Source organism: Trichoderma gamsii (assembly GCF_001481775.2).
Source record: "Trichoderma gamsii strain T6085 chromosome Unknown Scaffold_6.2, whole genome shotgun sequence".
Lineage (NCBI taxonomy): Eukaryota > Fungi > Ascomycota > Sordariomycetes > Hypocreales > Hypocreaceae > Trichoderma > Trichoderma gamsii.
In genome coordinates, this window is record NW_020171343.1 from 51,526 (window position 1) to 67,691 (window position 16,166).

Genomic DNA, 16,166 nt, shown 5'->3' on the forward strand with positions numbered 1-16,166 from the left:
GCCATACACACCATCTAGGTATTAACATTGATTAATGCCAAGACTGATCCCCAAAGAAATGGTGGCTGGTCTAAAAGGTGTGGAGCCGATTGGGGACGCTCCCATTTGAGAAAGTGTTGAGCATTGAATCAACCCCGGCACTTTCTCCGGTCTCACCATCAATAATTGGACATCCTACTGACGTCCGGAGATGGCCACTTGCTCTGGGATACTATTTAAGTCTTATAAAGTTGCTGCTAGCAGCACATCAATTATTCCCAGAGCCAATACAGCAAAAATTGTAGCCTTCTTTGCATGCACATTACTGACTACAGAGAAACATCTCAGTTATTGGTCGATCATGGAGGAAAATGTATTCGAGACGAAGATAGGTTCTAAGCTGCATTATTATAAGCGCGGCAGTGGACCTATCATGATCGTTACACCGCCAGCTTGGGGACTCTCCTCGCTATACCTCCAAGAGGGCCTTGCCCCATTGGAACAAACATTTACCCTGATTCATCTCGAGTTAAGAGCAAACGGAAAATCCACAAGACCGGCTGCATCTGAGATGACTTGTTGGCATCTCGCAGATGATATAGAGTACCTTCGCCAGGAATTGCACCTGAAAACTATTCCGTTTTTACTGGGCCACTCAGGCGGCGGCACCATTGCTCTGTGGTACGCTATAAGATATCCCGACAAAGTGGACCGTCTTGTTCTCTTGAACCACCGTCTAGAAGGCTTTGACGACAGTGAGTCGTTGAAAAACTCGATTATTGAAAAGAAAAAGGATCCGAAGATGCATGCTCCGCTTAAAGCATGGACTTCTTCGTGGGATGATCTCTCCGATGAGAAATTTGCCTCGATAATCCGCTCATTTCTACCCGTGTATTTTTGGAATCCCGATGCTGCTGTTCAGTCCAAAGAATTTAACAGCCTTCAGACTGTTTCCTTGTGGAACTACCGACTTCTACATGGGAGTGACCAAAAAGATCAACATCAAGAGCAAGAACTCGACAAAGTCTCAGCAAAAACGTTCATGATCTTTTGCCAGGCGGATCCAGTTTGTACACCGACACAGGGTATTGCGACGCAAAAAGGGATAGCTGGATCCAAGCTTGTGATATATGAGCATTGTGGCCATTTTCCATGGATCGAAAAGGGAGAAGAGACATTCAGAGACATTATCGAGTTTTGTACTTTATAACTAGTCGAACATCTATACATTAATAACCTTGCCCTTGAGATACGCTTTTAATGCGGCAGATGTATATCTAAAAACAATTGCATCATAAGGTTCTATGGTCTCATTACCTCCGTAATGTCAAAATCGAGCCAATTCCAATCGAAAAATGCCTGTGAAAGATCTCCGTCAGGACCCGAGGCGCCAGCACCAAGGAATATATTATCCAGCCCAGTAGAAATTTCAGGGGGTAAGCCAATCATTGTATTGCCCTGAGAAATTGGCGGTATATCAGCACAGCCCAGTTCGGGTTTTGAAGGCTCCTCACGCTTCTTGGCCGTTTCAAATTTCTGCCGATACTCGCGTAATGCCTGAAGTCCTCCCTGCGCAGAGATATCGTATGACATATAGAGTTCAAAGATTGCAATGGTCTGCTCCCATATAGTCTTATCTGGCTCTTGATCTAAGTCAACGTGCAATTCTGGAAGTAGGCTAGCCGCTAATAAGACTGTTGCCGAACCAAAAGTCACTGTAAATGATTAGATTGGTACGGACATTGGAGACTCTATGTGATCTAGCCCACCTCGTAATGTATGCCAAGTAGAGGCCTGGTACATAAGATGGGCATTCTTGTGCGCTCTATTAATAACTGTTCGTGCCGTGGAGACGCAAAGCTTATTGATATCGTGAAGCAGCCCCATAGCTAAGCTTCTATTGCCGCTTTTAGCTTTCAGCATCTCTGAACGTATTGTTCTGTTCGCGACAGTTGCCAGAAGACAGGGGCGAAGAATGGAAAGTCGGACATAAGTCGAACTGGATGAAAAACATAGTTAGCATCCTTAGCTTTCCAATGGATTTTTCTTCTTTTCCAACTTACCGTATACTGAGAACTAGGCTTTGGACCCTGAAGCATTCTTCTTCGACAACAGACTGGTTTACCTCTTGGAGCTGGCTCGGTAAGTTGTCTAACATTTCATCCAACTGCAGACAATACTTTGGCATTTCGCTGACATAATGAGTTAGAGATGTAGTTGAGCCCTGTTCAATCGAGTTCTGCCCCAACGCATGCATGCTATCTGTAATTTCGCGAGGAACTTCGGATAGCTGGAGATAGTTACGGAAAAACTCTAGCCTGGAAGGCTTATTTGCCGGTTGGTGACCTTCGCCTTCTTCTAATAAATATTCGTCGTCGATTGCTTGTGGAAGGGGCACATAATTTGTTCTGCTCGTCGCTATAGGCCATCCGAACGTGTACGAGGCTATACTATTGTTTGTAAATTAGCATATTCATTTCTAGCTCTGGGTTTGACCGCGAACATATAGTTCTCACCTGTCCATTATAAGGGAAGTATGCCATACCCTACGTCTCATCTCCCGTTCCAGCTGGCTTGTTGACTCTGGGGCATCTTTATGAAGTCCAAGCCCGTAAGCAACTCTCTGGGCAACGCCAAGCGTACTCCAGCATCTTGAGGCAAAAGACGTATACTGAAGGTAAATTACACGCAGGATAAATAATTGCGCCGCTTCAAAGGAGTATTCGTCTAATGTTTCAGCTGATACCAAGCGAACCGACCGCCTATACAATGATTCGGCATCTCGCGTTCTCCATTCGGCTGGACAGTGTTCAGATCGCTGGCAGCCAATGGCTAAGACAACATTGACTATGGAGAGTAGGAGCATATCGTTGCCCGTATACTTTGACAGTGAAAAGGACTCGGTAGACCTCCAGAGATTATCATATTTCTCCATGAAGCTAGGCCAGTGTAATACGGGAAATATGGGAAATGAGAACCGCCGATACGTGTTCATAAGAGAGTCCGCCAATTTTTTTTCAGGTAGCAGAAGAGCATCAATGTCCATGGAAACATCATTAGTATTCGAGACTGTAAATCCAATTGGGTCATTGAGATATGGCTTTCCCGAGAACAAGTTACTAGGCGGCGCTGGTTTCTTGTTGACTGGCTCTATCGTAGCAGCAACTCGGCTTATGAATGAATGAGTCGAGGGTGGCCCGAATATGGATTCATTTTGTCGGATGGACTTTTCGAGTGGCTGAGGATTCTCGCTAGAGATAGGTATCTCGCTTTCTCTATGAATGCTCTCTGGCGACCATGATTTTGAGGAGACATGAGGAGTGAGATTCGGGACCGATCCTATAAGAGTTCCACCAGGCGTTCCAGTGGGTGGACTTTCAAGATTAACCTTGTTCTTCGAAGGTAGAGAAGGTATATTTCTTGACGAGGCATGAAGTTAGTTTACACGTTTATGATGAAGCCAAAGTCAACACCATATTAGAGCCGCGGACATACCGGATTGATGTTTTCTTAGGTTGTCCAGGTTGAGTTTGCTCATATGTACACAAATTAGGCTGGCCTCTACTCAAACATGTAAGGCAAGAAGGCCGAGTTCCATCGCATTTTGATTTCCGGAGGCGACATGGATGACAAGATTTTCGAAGTCTGTTGCGCTTACGACGTGTTATAGCCGCCGTAGGCCTTGGCGGCTTTTCATCCATTGCTCCGATTTTAGGAGTCGCAGCCGCAGGATTGCGATTATGAATATTTAATGGAGTACGAAGCGCGGAGATATCGTGTCAGAGAGAAAAGATGATTAAGACATTGAAGATAATAAAGTTTTTGGTGCTAACAGGCTCTTAGATGACGATGAAGGAAGCGATGACAGCGAGCCATGCTGGGAAACTGGGGTTGCGGGGCGGACTAGGAAATAAGATGATATAATGATTGGACAGCGGAGTAGCGGTAGGAGGTAAAAGCCACATATGATTGGCTGCTATTCGTCGGAGATATCCTTCCGTTTCTACTGGCTTACTTTGGTGTTGAATCTCGCTACTTGAGGCATAGTGTCGGAGATATGGGGAGGAGGTGCTCCTCGGTTATTATTACAATACCACCTGGTCTGTATAAATGACAAGCCAGAGAAATGCTTCAGTCTCTTCTTCAAAGATTCTTTGGTGCTTTGCTGTCGCCAGTAACGTACTGCTTAAGACATGGGCTCTAGCAAGGATTTTGAAACGCCGCCCGGTATTATCCAGCCGTTGGACGACGGAGAGACCACAGAGCGCGGTTCGGAAAATGGGCCTACAGATTCAGAGAAGCCCAAGCACGAAGAGGAGGAATTCAAAGAAGGCGGCTATGGCTGGTAAGGCTCAATGGGAGAAGAATATGTTTAACTTAATTGATACTCATCATTTTGTGATAGGGTCGTGGTAGCTGCTGTCTGGCTGATCTTGGCTCACTCTTTTGGCATCAATTCAGTAAGTGATTGTTGTAGATTTATTGGCAATGATGTATTGACAATAGCGCCCAGATGTTTGGCGTATTCTTAGCCTTCTATCTCGCCCATGACCATTTCCCAGGAGCGACGCCGTTACAATTCGCTTTCGTCGGAGGCCTCAGTTTTTCAGTTGGTTCGTATATAACTGCGACACCGCTTATTGATGAGAAATTAACTGACCTGTTTGCAAGCTTTTATCGTATCTCCATTCGCCACAATCCTATTCAACAAAGTAGGCCTAAGAGCGACTGTCATCATGGGTGGGCTGTTTATATCGTATGCTCTCCCTCCCTGCCACATTGTCAGGAATACTCACTCATAAACTAATAGTGGCGCCTATGTCGGAGCATCTTTCGCGAAAACTATCTGGGAGCTCATTCTCAGTCAAGGCGTGTGTTATGGTATTGGTATGGGAATTTGTTATACCGCAACTGCCGGCCTGGTTGCCAAGTGGTTCAAGAAACGGCGAGCGCTCGCAAATGGCATCGCAACAGGCGGCACAGGATTTGGCGGCCTTACATATTCTCTGGCGGCAAACGCCATGATCCAACGCATGGGAATTGCTTGGACATTCCGGATCATGGCCATCATATGTTTTGTTGTGCTGATAACCAGTGCTCTTTTCCTCAAAGATCGCAACCACGGCACAAAGGTTTCCGCCACCGCATTCGACTTGAAGCTTTTCAAGCTGCCTGACTTCTGGTTGTTCTTAGGATGGGGATGGTTATCTAGTCTTGGCTATGTTGCCGTCGTCTTTTCTTTATCGGATTATGCCCAACAAGTTGGATTTTCTGCGCAGCAGGGCTCTCTGGTGTCTGCGATGTTCAACCGTGCGTAATAGTTTCGCTTGATGAGCTTCATAATACTGACGTTTTTTTTTACTATAGTTTCGACTGGCATAGGACGTCCGATTATCGGTTTCATGGGTGACAGATTCGGCACAATTCGAATCACTACACTTGGAACATTCATCTCCGCCTTATTCACATTCTTCATCTGGATTTTTGGCGGTAAGTCCTACGGCGCGCTCATGGTGTATGGATTATTGGGAATGTTTCCCAGCATCATGTGGGCCACTTTTGCGGTGATGACAGCATCAATTTTTGGCCTTGAAAAGATGCAACCTGGTATGTATTGACTTTCAGGTTCCAAAAGGACAGTACCGCTGATACTTTTGTCAAGTCATTTCTCTTTCAACCCTGACATTAGCCTTACCGTATACTTTTGCGGAGGCGATTGCTCTAAGCTTGAAGAAGCCCGGCAGAGACGGCTTTCTCGACGTACAAGTCTACGCTGGCGCGATGTTCGTTGCTGCTACCATTTGCTGTAAGTTTCGCGTCATCCTCAAGTAGCAAGTACCTTAGCTAACGCAATGTTCGCAGCCCTAATTCTTACTATCAAGAAAGGTGAATTATACCGCAGAGGAAAGAATGATTAGATAAGTATTGCGGTAGTTCAAACAAATGAGTTATGGAGAAAGGCATAGTATAAGACTTGCCTGCTAGCTGGGCATGATCATAGTTATGCATCAAGGTCCTCTTTTGTACATTATTAGGATGTGCTGGGTTTTAGATATGGCGTTCGATAGCATTTAGATTTGCGTTTAGTGGATTAGACATAGTTAAATAACGACTATCGCTAACACTTTGTTATTTACACTGATCAAAAATATATTCGTACAAGCTGCTAAGTGTTTAGAAGCCTTGCCTTGCTGCCTAGCTTGTGGCATCAAGGGCTGCGCCATCTAAATTTTATGGAGGAGCTATTGGTCCTTTCCTTACTACTAGAGTTATAGCGGCTCAAAGAGCGTTTGGCGATCCCATTAAAACCTTGGATCCGTAACGATAAGACCCAGTGAATATGTAGCAGCTCTTGAGCGCGAATAGTAGGTATCTCGCCTTCATGTGCTCTATGTTGACCTTGGCTTTCAAAATGGAGAAACATACTTTATGATATTTTCTTCATATTTGTATCTCAACGCCGTTATTGTAAAAGCTGTTATGTTTCAATTCTAACTATGATCATGATTCTAAGTCATTAATATAAATTGAGAAACCCGGAGCCTCCGGCGATAGACGAAACGAGTACCGCCAACTCGTTCTACACACTTTTACTGTTTTCACCTCAAATATCCGCACTCTCTCCAAGCGCGAACATATTTCTTCAAAGTCTCCTCGCTTACTGCACCAGTGGCAGCCAAAGTCTTCGAGTGTTCGCAAGACTTGGCTGTGTCCAAGATGAGGCCACCGCACGACATACGGAGGAAGTGTTCTTCTAGGAAGCCCACAAGACGCACGGCAGGATTTTCGGTTTCTGGGAGGGGCGACTGCCGGACCCGAGTGAGCCAGTCCGACCATGGGACGATATGATCGGATGGAACGCCCAGAGCGTCGGCAAGGCGTGGAGTCATCTCCTTCCACGGCTGCTGGACAGGGTTGTCAACGTGGTAGATGGGGTAGGGGGTATTGTCTGCGAGAAGGAGATCTGATAGGGTTCCGGCAACGATGTCGACAGGACACCAAGAAAGGACCTATTCATGAATAGTTAGCGATGATGATTCTAAAGCGGAGATGGGAGATGCGGCACGTACCCCGTTGAAGTCAGGAACAGCCGACAGAGTCTGCGCAGACTTTACCAGGAAGCAGAAATGCTCAACAGTGTTCCAATAGCCGCTGGAAGTTGAACCGGCAATCTGGCCGATGCGAGCAGCCATGGTTCGGAACCGATCAGGGTGCTTGTGAAGAGTTTCGTCGAGGAGTTTCTCACAGGCATACTTGGCGTCACTGTAACCAGACGGCAGAACAGAATTGATCTCAACTCTCTCCTCTGGGGCGCGGACCTTGCCGCTCCATAGTGGATAGTGGCCGGTCGTAGCGATGGAGGATACGAATTGGAACCCGACCTTGAAGCCCGGTGGGCGAGCGGCAGAAGCCGCGGCGGCGAGATCGATGAGATTCCTGAGAACTTGGAACTGGTTCTCAAAAGCGTTGATGGGTCTCTTGGCGCTCATGGGCCACGCGTTATGGACAATGTGGGTGATCTGAGTGCTCAGAGATAGATAATCGCCATCGGCGAGACCGAGGTTCGGCTTTGATGTGTCCGTCTCGATAACCTTCAGCTTGGACAGCTCATCAGCTTGAAGTGTGATTCCCTTGCTGCGGAAAGATTCACGCTGTCGGGTATCAGGGTCCGTAGCGCTCCTTCGATTTAGGCAAATCACCGACTTCACCTCCGGAAGCTTGGAGAGATGGGCGACGAGATGGGCTCCCAAACTGCCACTTGCTCCTGTGACGAGTATGCATGCCTCGTTTGTGCTCGAAGCATTTGATGTACCGGTCTGAGCCGCTGGGGCAAAACCACTAGAATACTTTTGCACAAAGTTTCCCACTGCTGCCTCACGAGCAGGCAGATCAGTAAGCATATGCTTAGGCAAGGGCTTAGGATCGAGTGGGAGACGATCCTTCTGTGAACCCGAGCCAAGAGCGATGAATACTCTCTGAATGAGAGTCTCTGGGAGATAGCCATCAGTCCAGTCGACATGACCATATCCAACAGAGTGTAGAGTCTCCTCCCATCGTGATTCATTTGCAATGGCATGATTACGACCATCCTTGAAGAGCCACCAGCCCTCAAAGAGACCAAAGATGATATCAACCCACGAGAGCGTCTCAGTCATTTCAAGCATCATGAGGAATCCATCGGGCCGGAGGAATTGCCGAGTGTTCTCCAGCGACTTCACCATGTGTGTCGTTGCGTGAATAGCATTGCTGGCCACAACAATGTGCTGGGTGGCAACCAGGTCCTTTTGCGGAGCCTTTTCAATGTCATGTACCGCGTATTTCATAAATGGATACTGCTTGAACTTGTTTCTGGCAGCCGCGACGAAGCCTGGCGACAAATCTGTGAATGTGTACTCAACTGGGATGCCGAGGCTCGCAACAAGAGGAACCAGCCATTTTGTAGTGCCGCCTGTGCCAGCGCCCATTTCGAGGATCTTGAGCTTGCCTTCGTGCATCGGCAGAGACGCAGCAAGGCGCTTCAAGAAATCCTCCATCATCTTGTATGAGAGCTTGTTCAGTAACGAGTCTCCGTACAGGCCAGAGACCAAGTCTCGTCCTTCGGCAGAACCAAAGACCACCTTGACTCCGTCTGTCTTTTCAGTGATGACATCGGCGAGTTGAGCGCCCGCATAGTAAGCCAACTTATTGGCAAATACATGGTCGGGAAATTCTTTTACAAGATCATCCAAAATGGCTTTACTGGACTTGTCAGGAACGGGAAGATCAGTTCGGGTTATCTCGCCATTGACGACGTCAATCAGACGAGCGTCGCGTTCAAGAATCAAGTAAAGATGGTCGACCAGCCTCTGCTGGCTAGCTGCGCCAGAGACGCGAGTCAACTTCTGACCAGGGGCTGCGTCCCTCAGAGAGCATCCGAGCTTCTCAAAAGCTTCGACTGTTAGAGTAATACAGAGGCGAGTCTGCTTGGGATATACAGCATCAAGATATCCGACACATCTGTAATCCTCAATGAACTGGTCAGTAAGGCGCTTCGTCTCCCCAAAGGCGGAAAGGACTTTGGATGTCGGAAGATCTAAATCGCCTCGTGGCATTGACACAGCACTGTAAGATGGCTTAGGAGCTGCAACAGGCGAGACCGTTGCTTCAGCGTGCTTCTTAGACTTCGTAGCAGCTGGTTTTGGACTCTCAGAAGGGACCCCGTTGATCTTCTCCTGAAGTTCTTTGACAGAGAGCTCTTCAATGGCCACGGACTCGCTAATATGAACATCAAACTTGCCAGAAATATCCATTCGCAGTTCCGTGGAGAGAAGCGAGTCTACACCAAGATCGCGCAGGAGAGTTTCCAATGCAACATCCGCCTTCTCGAGTCCTAAGAATTCTGCGAGATACTCTTGGACATCAGCGTTGTTGGTGGGGACAGAACTTTGTGACGACGTATCATCAAGTGATTCTGATGGCGTATCATCAAAAGCACCATCATCCGAGATGTCACTTTCTGAGTCGGACTCATCTTCAACGTTTGGAGTCACACCCAAGACAGATTCGATGCTTCTTACCATCTCAAGGAAGGTGTTGATATCCATGAGGCTTTCTGCGGGATATTCACACTTGAATTCGCTTTCTATTTCTCGAGCGACCTCCATGCCCATGAGAGAGTCGATGCCCAGATCAGCTGGTGTTGACTCATCTTTGATCTCGCCTGGCTCCAAACCACACATGGTACCAAGCAGGCTCCGGCACTTGGCAGCGACATCAGAGACTTTGCTCACCTTTTCCTTCTTAGGCTTCTTTTCCTTGACAGTTTTAGCAGCCTTGATAGGTTTGCTGGTCAATGTAACTGCTGTTGCTGCCCCAGATGCCACAGCAGCTTTGGTAGCAGGGCCTGTAGTCGAAGGGGCACCTTGTTTGAGAAAGGCGGGAGAGGTGAGTCTGGCCAAGACCTTGCTCATTGACAGCTTGGGGACTTTGTGATAGTTTATTCCCAGAATCGCCTCCGTCAGCTGGCCTGAAGCAGCATCGAATATGAAGATGTCTGTGACATACGCCTTTTCGGAGGCGCGATGATGAGACGCAAAGACATCCCATACTTTTGGCCTGGCATCTGTCTTTCCAGAGGCAGCGTCGGGGGATCTCATCCATTGGTCGAAGCCGTTGGCAATGAACATGTCAGCCGGATCAGAATCAGTCATACAGTTGACCCAGATACCGCCAACTTGGCTGAAGCAGTCGGAAAGGTGCGTGTCGAGCCAAGTCTTTCCAGCGTGTCCCATAGTTACGCGACCAGCAGACTCGTTGCCGCGACCCACGAGTTTCTTTACGCCACGGTATTGCTCACCATAGTCTACCACGCTGGAGAAGGCAGTGTAGATATTACGGCCCTGGATAATGTCATCTGCTTCATCAGTCTCCAACACGCGCTTGCAGCGCTCGTGAGGCACAAGACGCTGGAGCCTGGCGAACTCATCCCTGTAATTGGGATCTTGCTTGGAACGCCAGGTAATCTTTCCAGTGACATGCAGGATAGTACCCCCTGACTTTTCCAGATGGCTACTGACTATCTTCCAATCCCAAACCCGGCCATCGGCATCAGCAGCTTCAAAGTCGAGATGGACAACTCTAGAGGGATCAATGCAGATAGGAGCCTGGTTGTCGACTCGTTGAATCTGAGGAAGAAATCCCGAGGTGAAAAGATCAGGCCGGATGCTACTGAGAGCTTCAACGGCCATGTCGACCTCGAGGGTTGCAGGGCAGATCGGCGCAGTGCCGGCAATGGTATGTCCAGAAACAAATTCTTGATATTCGGGGACTCCAGTATTGATCACGAAGCGGGCCACCTTTTGTTTCTTATCTTGATAGCCCATAAATGTCCAAAGTCCCTTGGGCAGTTCAATGGTCTTCGCTTGGGGAACGGCGGCAACGCCTTCAATCGCCTTGGATGGAATCTTCATTTCGAGCCAGTGCTTTGACTTCTCGAACTGGTACGGAGGCAAGAGGATGGTGTCATACTCTCGAGTTTGCACAGAGTGGTGTCCCCAGAACTGAACGGGAACGCCTTCCTTCCAGAGGCTTGCAGCGGCATCCACCAGACTCTGGACAGCATTGTCACTGGTAAGGTTCATGGCCTGGAAATGAGACTCCGAGGGGGCTCCAAGAGCTCGGCTGGCCATGATAGTTATGGTTGAGCTAGAGCCCGCCTCAAGATAGATGCAAGATGGGAACTCTTTCGCAAGGCGCTGCACCGCGTGGTTGAAGTACACCGGGAACCTCATATGCTCCGCGGTAAATTTGGCAGTTGGGGTACTAGTCGTCTTCGCCTCAGTGGCCCTCTCCATGGGAGTGTGAGGCTCCTTGAATGTGAGGTCCTCGCCAACCCGTTCCAGGTTTTCAACAAGGGGCTCAACAAGGGCCGAGTGGAACGCATTGGTGACATTGAGTCTCTTTGTCCGCATAGCGGCAAAAGTCGTGTTCCGAGACTGAATCTCCTGAATCCTGTCCATAGTCTTGGACGATCCGGCGAGTGTAAAGCTACGGGGTCCATTGAAACATGCTATACAGGCCGTATCGATGGCCTCGCAGCCCTTGTTAGCCTCGTCTAGTAGGCTAGTAACAACGTCAAGGTCGGCCTCAACGGCCATCATAGCGCCCGAGTCTTGGCCCCAAGTGTCCCGCACAATACGTGCACGGCCAGCAACAAGTTTCACGGTGTCTTGGAGAGACAGAACTCCAGAAATGCAGAGAGCAGTGATCTCTCCGAAGCTATGGCCAACCACTGCAGCAACCTCGACGCCGCAGTCGATCCAGCACTTGGCACAGGAATACTGCATGGCGAAAAGCATTGTTTGCAGCTTGACAGTGTCCTGGATAGGGCTGCGCTGAAAGATCTCGGGGTAGATGCCATCCAAGCCGATGGACTTGAGGGCAGAGTTGCATTGATCCAAATATGTGCGAAGGAGTTTCACGTTGTCATACAGCTGCCGATCGAGTCCGACAAAGGTAGAGACTTGGCCTCCAAAGCACAAGACGACCGGTCTCGCTGGCTTTTTTTGGCTGATGGAGAGGCTCGACTGGCCGCTGTTGAGTTCAAAAAGGGTATTCTCAAGCTCAGTAGTGGAGCCGCAAGTGAAGATGACTTTGTGCGGCAGAGATCGGTTCGACTGTCGAGAGACATTAAAAGAGAGCTGAGAGACAGCAGGCGTAGCTTTTCCAGGAGTCGTTTTACATTTTAGGAGACCGAGAAGCTTGCCAGCGTATTGTCGAATGCTCTTTTCATCATAACCACTGAGCCAAAACGGATGCTTGATATTGGCGGCGTGAATGGGAGCGGCACTGCTGAGCTGGCCCTGAACTGGTAGGCTTTGCGTGACAACCATGGACGCATTAGATCCAGAGGCGCCGTAGTTGTTGATGAGAGCGGCTCGGAACTCATTCTTCCAAGGCTTCAGGCTGGTTGGCACCTCAATCATGTCTGACGGAGAAGCATGAATAAGAGGGTTCATCGACTGGAAGCTTGCTTGTGGAGGGACATAACCCTCCTGGATCATGAGAAGAACTTTGATCAGTGATAGAACGCCAGATACCGACTCAGTGTGGCCGATCAATCCCTTGATGGAGCTCATATAGAGAGGCGCCGATCGAATAGGCCCTCCGAAGACTTTCTTGATGCTTTCGTATTCTGCAGGATCACCCACCGGGGTTCCAGTTCCGTGTGCTTCCACGACAGTCACCTGTGCTGGCTCGAGTCCGGCGCGGTTCATGGCAGTTTGAAAGACATTGGATAGGGATGGTGAATTTGGCACGAAAATGGGTGTGCAGTTTTGGTTCTGGTTGACGGCGGTCGCTGCTAGGCAGCCAATAATCTGATCACCATCTGCGATGGCCAGAGACATCTTCTTCAGAAACACAGCAGCGATACCTTCGCCTCGGCAATAGCCATCAGCCTTGGAGTCAAAAGGCTTACAGGAACCCGTTGGGCTAAGGAAGGTCGCTCCAGCCAAGTTTTGGAACCACAAGGGGTTCGTCATGATATTGGTACCACCGGCGAGGGCGCTGGTACATTCGCCGCTGAGGATGGCCTGACAAGCCAAGTGAATGGAGACAGCAGAAGCCGAGCATGCGGTATCAAGAGTCATGGCGGGTCCTTCCCAGCCGAAGTAGTGGCTGACCTTGCCTGCGATGAAACTTCGTAGATTTCCCGTTGCCGAGAACGCGTTCGGGGCATAGCAGGCAACGTTGTTCTCGTAGTCGGTTGAACAGACTCCGATATAACAACCAACCGACTTATCAAGTTGCCCCTTGTTGAAGTAGCCAGACTGTTCGACGGCTTGGTAGGCCACTTGCATCAACAACCGCTGCTGGGGATCCGACGAAGATACCTCTCTGGGGCTTTTCTTAAAGAACTTGTGGTCGAAAGCATCAGGATCGCGAATGAAGTTTCCAAACCATTTTCGCTTGGGATCTACGTCTCTCCATTGAGTTTGGAAATTGACACGATCAGGGGTAACCTCGACGTGCTGTGACTCCCCCTTGCAGAGGATGTCCCAGAGCTCCGCAACATCATCGGCACCAGCAGTCTTGCAGGCCATACCAACAACCGCAATACTGTCCTGTGATATTACCTGCTGGTGTTTGCCCAAAATCGGCGAGACTGAGGAAACGAGAGTGGTGTCGGCGACATGATTCAGCCGTTGGCCGAGCTTGCGAGCAATGGACGGCGGTACGAACCGTTCCGGTCCAAATGAGACAAGAGACAGTGACTGCGGGTCGGAGAAGCTGTTGTACATCTTTGATAACGCAGCATACCAGTGGCAGTGATCGACAAGGATTGCCCTAAGAGCGATCTCATGCAACTTGCCCTCCTTAATGCATCCAACATCTGAGTTTGAACGTATAGGAACAGCAATTTGAGAAGCGCTGGGGAACTGGAAAGCCAGATGAGACGCGCAGAACTCAATGGCAGAGTCAAAGTCGGCAGCATGGCACGAGTGATGGAACCGCCCGCGGAGACCAACGAGCATGGCCGTAACCCCAGCCTCCCGAAGCTTTTGTTGCAATGCAGCAGCAGTGCTCTCGGCGGTGGTGATTGTTGCTCTGCGCTCATCGTATGAGACAGAGATGTAAGCCTTGAAGCGATCTAAATCAGTACAAGATGAGAAATAGTTGTTGATTTTCTGGTCTCACCTCTGGAAAGAGATCTAATAATTCTTTGATCTTGTTGCCTGTTTCAGGGGTGTTCCATGAGACGGAAAAAAGTTCAGATGGACCATAGACGCTTCCAGGAGCCTCTTGAGCGTCAACGATGGCTCCAACAAGCATGGCAAGGCGAATTGCTGCAGCACCATATTGATGAAGCTCGGAGCGGTTTGACGAGCTGGCAATAGCAAAAGCGCTCAGAAGGCCTGTACAGAAGCCAAGCGTTTCAATGTGACGCTGAGCAAAAGAGGCAAAGATATCTTCAGCATCGCCACCTGTTGATGAGATCTGTTGCTCAACATATCTCACGTAGTGTGCCAGATGTGTAAGGACCACGATGGGGGTTAGGATGACGTTGGGAAGTTGAATAAGAGCGGGCGTGATTGTACCGGTTTTGAAGAACGCGTTGAGCTCTTGAAGCTGGTCGCCGCCGCCGAGAGCGGCAAGAGCAGGAAATTTACTGATAAGCGTTTTCCAGTAACCTGGAAGCTCGCTAATTGTATCAAGCCATACGCTACTGTGACTCTCGACCACTAGGCTCCTCAGCTGCTTGAGGGCCTCTGAGTCAAAGGAAAGGCACTGTGGCCCAAATAGAAGAACAGTGGCGGCGTTACTAGTCGACATGTTTGAATAGAGCCACTAAGGGTTCACTCCTGTTGAAGAAGATGTAGGTGATTATTGGCGCTCAATTTGGAGTGGGTAAGGCTGCCTTGATATGTTTTACATCCGGATATCGTCAAGATTTACTCAATGTTGACTATCTGGATACCCGGCATGTTCTTCAGCCAGGCAGGCAGACGTATGGGTGAGACAATTGAGCGCAATCCATCTCCAGGATGAGCAAAACCCGAAATTGCAAGAGGATTGTGCACGTAGGCTGAAACAATCTGCATGTGAATACTGGTCTGGGGAGTCTATGCTCCGTATTTTGATATCCGCTTGAGCTACTTCTCATGCCACTCAATTAAGCTTACAACAAATGTCACAGTATTACTTTGATAACCGAATATGCCACGTCACAACTGATATCTCACGTTATTAGCAGATCAGAACCTTGATTATCCACGTGTAGAAGTGGTATCTTTGACTAGGGCTCGGATTATACTTGGATTCACTTACAAATTTAATTCTAGTTGCAGGCGTTGTAACTTCCCAATTGTCATTTATTATGTTGTATAAGAATTTTCTATGGAAATGTAATTTTCAATTGCTTACCTAGATCCACAGCTAAGGTCAAGGCCCGCAGCTAAAGTCGAAGTATCAAGAGCCTGCGAGGTCATACCGCAACTCGACTTAGCTGTGGGCTTTGTGCGACGAGATCCCAGATATCTGGGTTCATGTTTCCTATTATAGAATAGTCTATATGCCTAAACAAGGAACTTATACTACTTGCGAAGGAATGTGAGCCTCGCCATCGCCTACCTAGTCAAGCTGACTAGTTATACACCCGATTGTATAGATATGCCGACAATCCGCGCTGGTTGGGCTGTAGCTCTTTGCGTATCAGTAGACGGACCCTTGCCTAGTACGCGACATGTTCTCGTATAAGCCAGGCTTATTGCTCCTAGTGCAGTACAGGTTTATGACCACTACTGGCATACCCGTACGGTATCCGCCCAGGTGCAAAAGACGGGCGACAGGGACATACTAGGGCGTGCCTGATAAAGCATACGTATTGACCATAAGGATCGGCAAGTAAATCCCATCAGCAATGGGCTAGATGTGGTGTTATGCAACCCTTAAGCGTCTAAACCCTATGGCTCCTACAGGATCCATTTCATATGTTAGCCGCAGCCCGCTTACTAGTTACCTTAGCTTCATCGTCTGATAATTGCATAAACACACACGTAGTAGTAGCCAGGAGCTTGCTAGGTTGCATCTGGTATTATTGAAAGAAGAAAAAGGCTTGCTGCATTTGGGAAATGCAGGTAGCTTAAGGCGCTCAGATCTGACGTCGACTTTGCTACTTTCACCGAGACAAGGCTAGCATCTCTGCA

At 48.6% G+C, this 16,166-nt stretch overlaps 4 protein-coding genes across 4 annotated transcripts; 2 read left to right on the top strand and 2 right to left on the bottom strand.

Moving 5' to 3' along the window:
• Positions 1-340: 340 nt before the first annotated feature.
• Positions 341-1,189, top strand: TGAM01_v202355 (hypothetical protein; the record flags this gene model as incomplete). Its single annotated transcript, XM_018804947.2, has 1 exon — positions 341-1,189. The coding sequence occupies one exon, from the start codon at positions 341-343 to the stop codon at positions 1,187-1,189; it is 849 nt and encodes a 282-aa protein (XP_018661938.2).
• A 92-nt stretch (positions 1,190-1,281) lies between these two features.
• TGAM01_v202356 (hypothetical protein) lies at positions 1,282-3,680 on the bottom strand (the record flags this gene model as incomplete). The annotated part of the gene is made up of 5 exons (XM_024548983.1): positions 1,282-1,694; positions 1,749-1,978; positions 2,043-2,429; positions 2,496-3,398; positions 3,475-3,680. 5 exons carry the CDS (start codon positions 3,678-3,680, stop codon positions 1,282-1,284), a joined length of 2,139 nt encoding a protein of 712 aa, XP_024406222.1.
• A 492-nt stretch (positions 3,681-4,172) lies between these two features.
• Positions 4,173-5,897, top strand: TGAM01_v202357 (major facilitator superfamily transporter; the record flags this gene model as incomplete). The annotated part of the gene is made up of 8 exons (XM_018804945.1): positions 4,173-4,324; positions 4,385-4,439; positions 4,493-4,592; positions 4,651-4,735; positions 4,790-5,289; positions 5,347-5,586; positions 5,642-5,785; positions 5,842-5,897. The coding sequence occupies 8 exons, from the start codon at positions 4,173-4,175 to the stop codon at positions 5,895-5,897; spliced, it is 1,332 nt and encodes a 443-aa protein (XP_018661936.1).
• Positions 5,898-6,578: 681 nt separating this feature from the next.
• Positions 6,579-14,793, bottom strand: TGAM01_v202358 (protein required for conidial pigmentation; the record flags this gene model as incomplete). The annotated part of the gene is made up of 3 exons (XM_018804944.1): positions 6,579-6,989; positions 7,050-14,099; positions 14,158-14,793. 3 exons carry the CDS (start codon positions 14,791-14,793, stop codon positions 6,579-6,581), a joined length of 8,097 nt encoding a protein of 2,698 aa, XP_018661935.1.
• Positions 14,794-16,166: the final 1,373 nt, after the last annotated feature.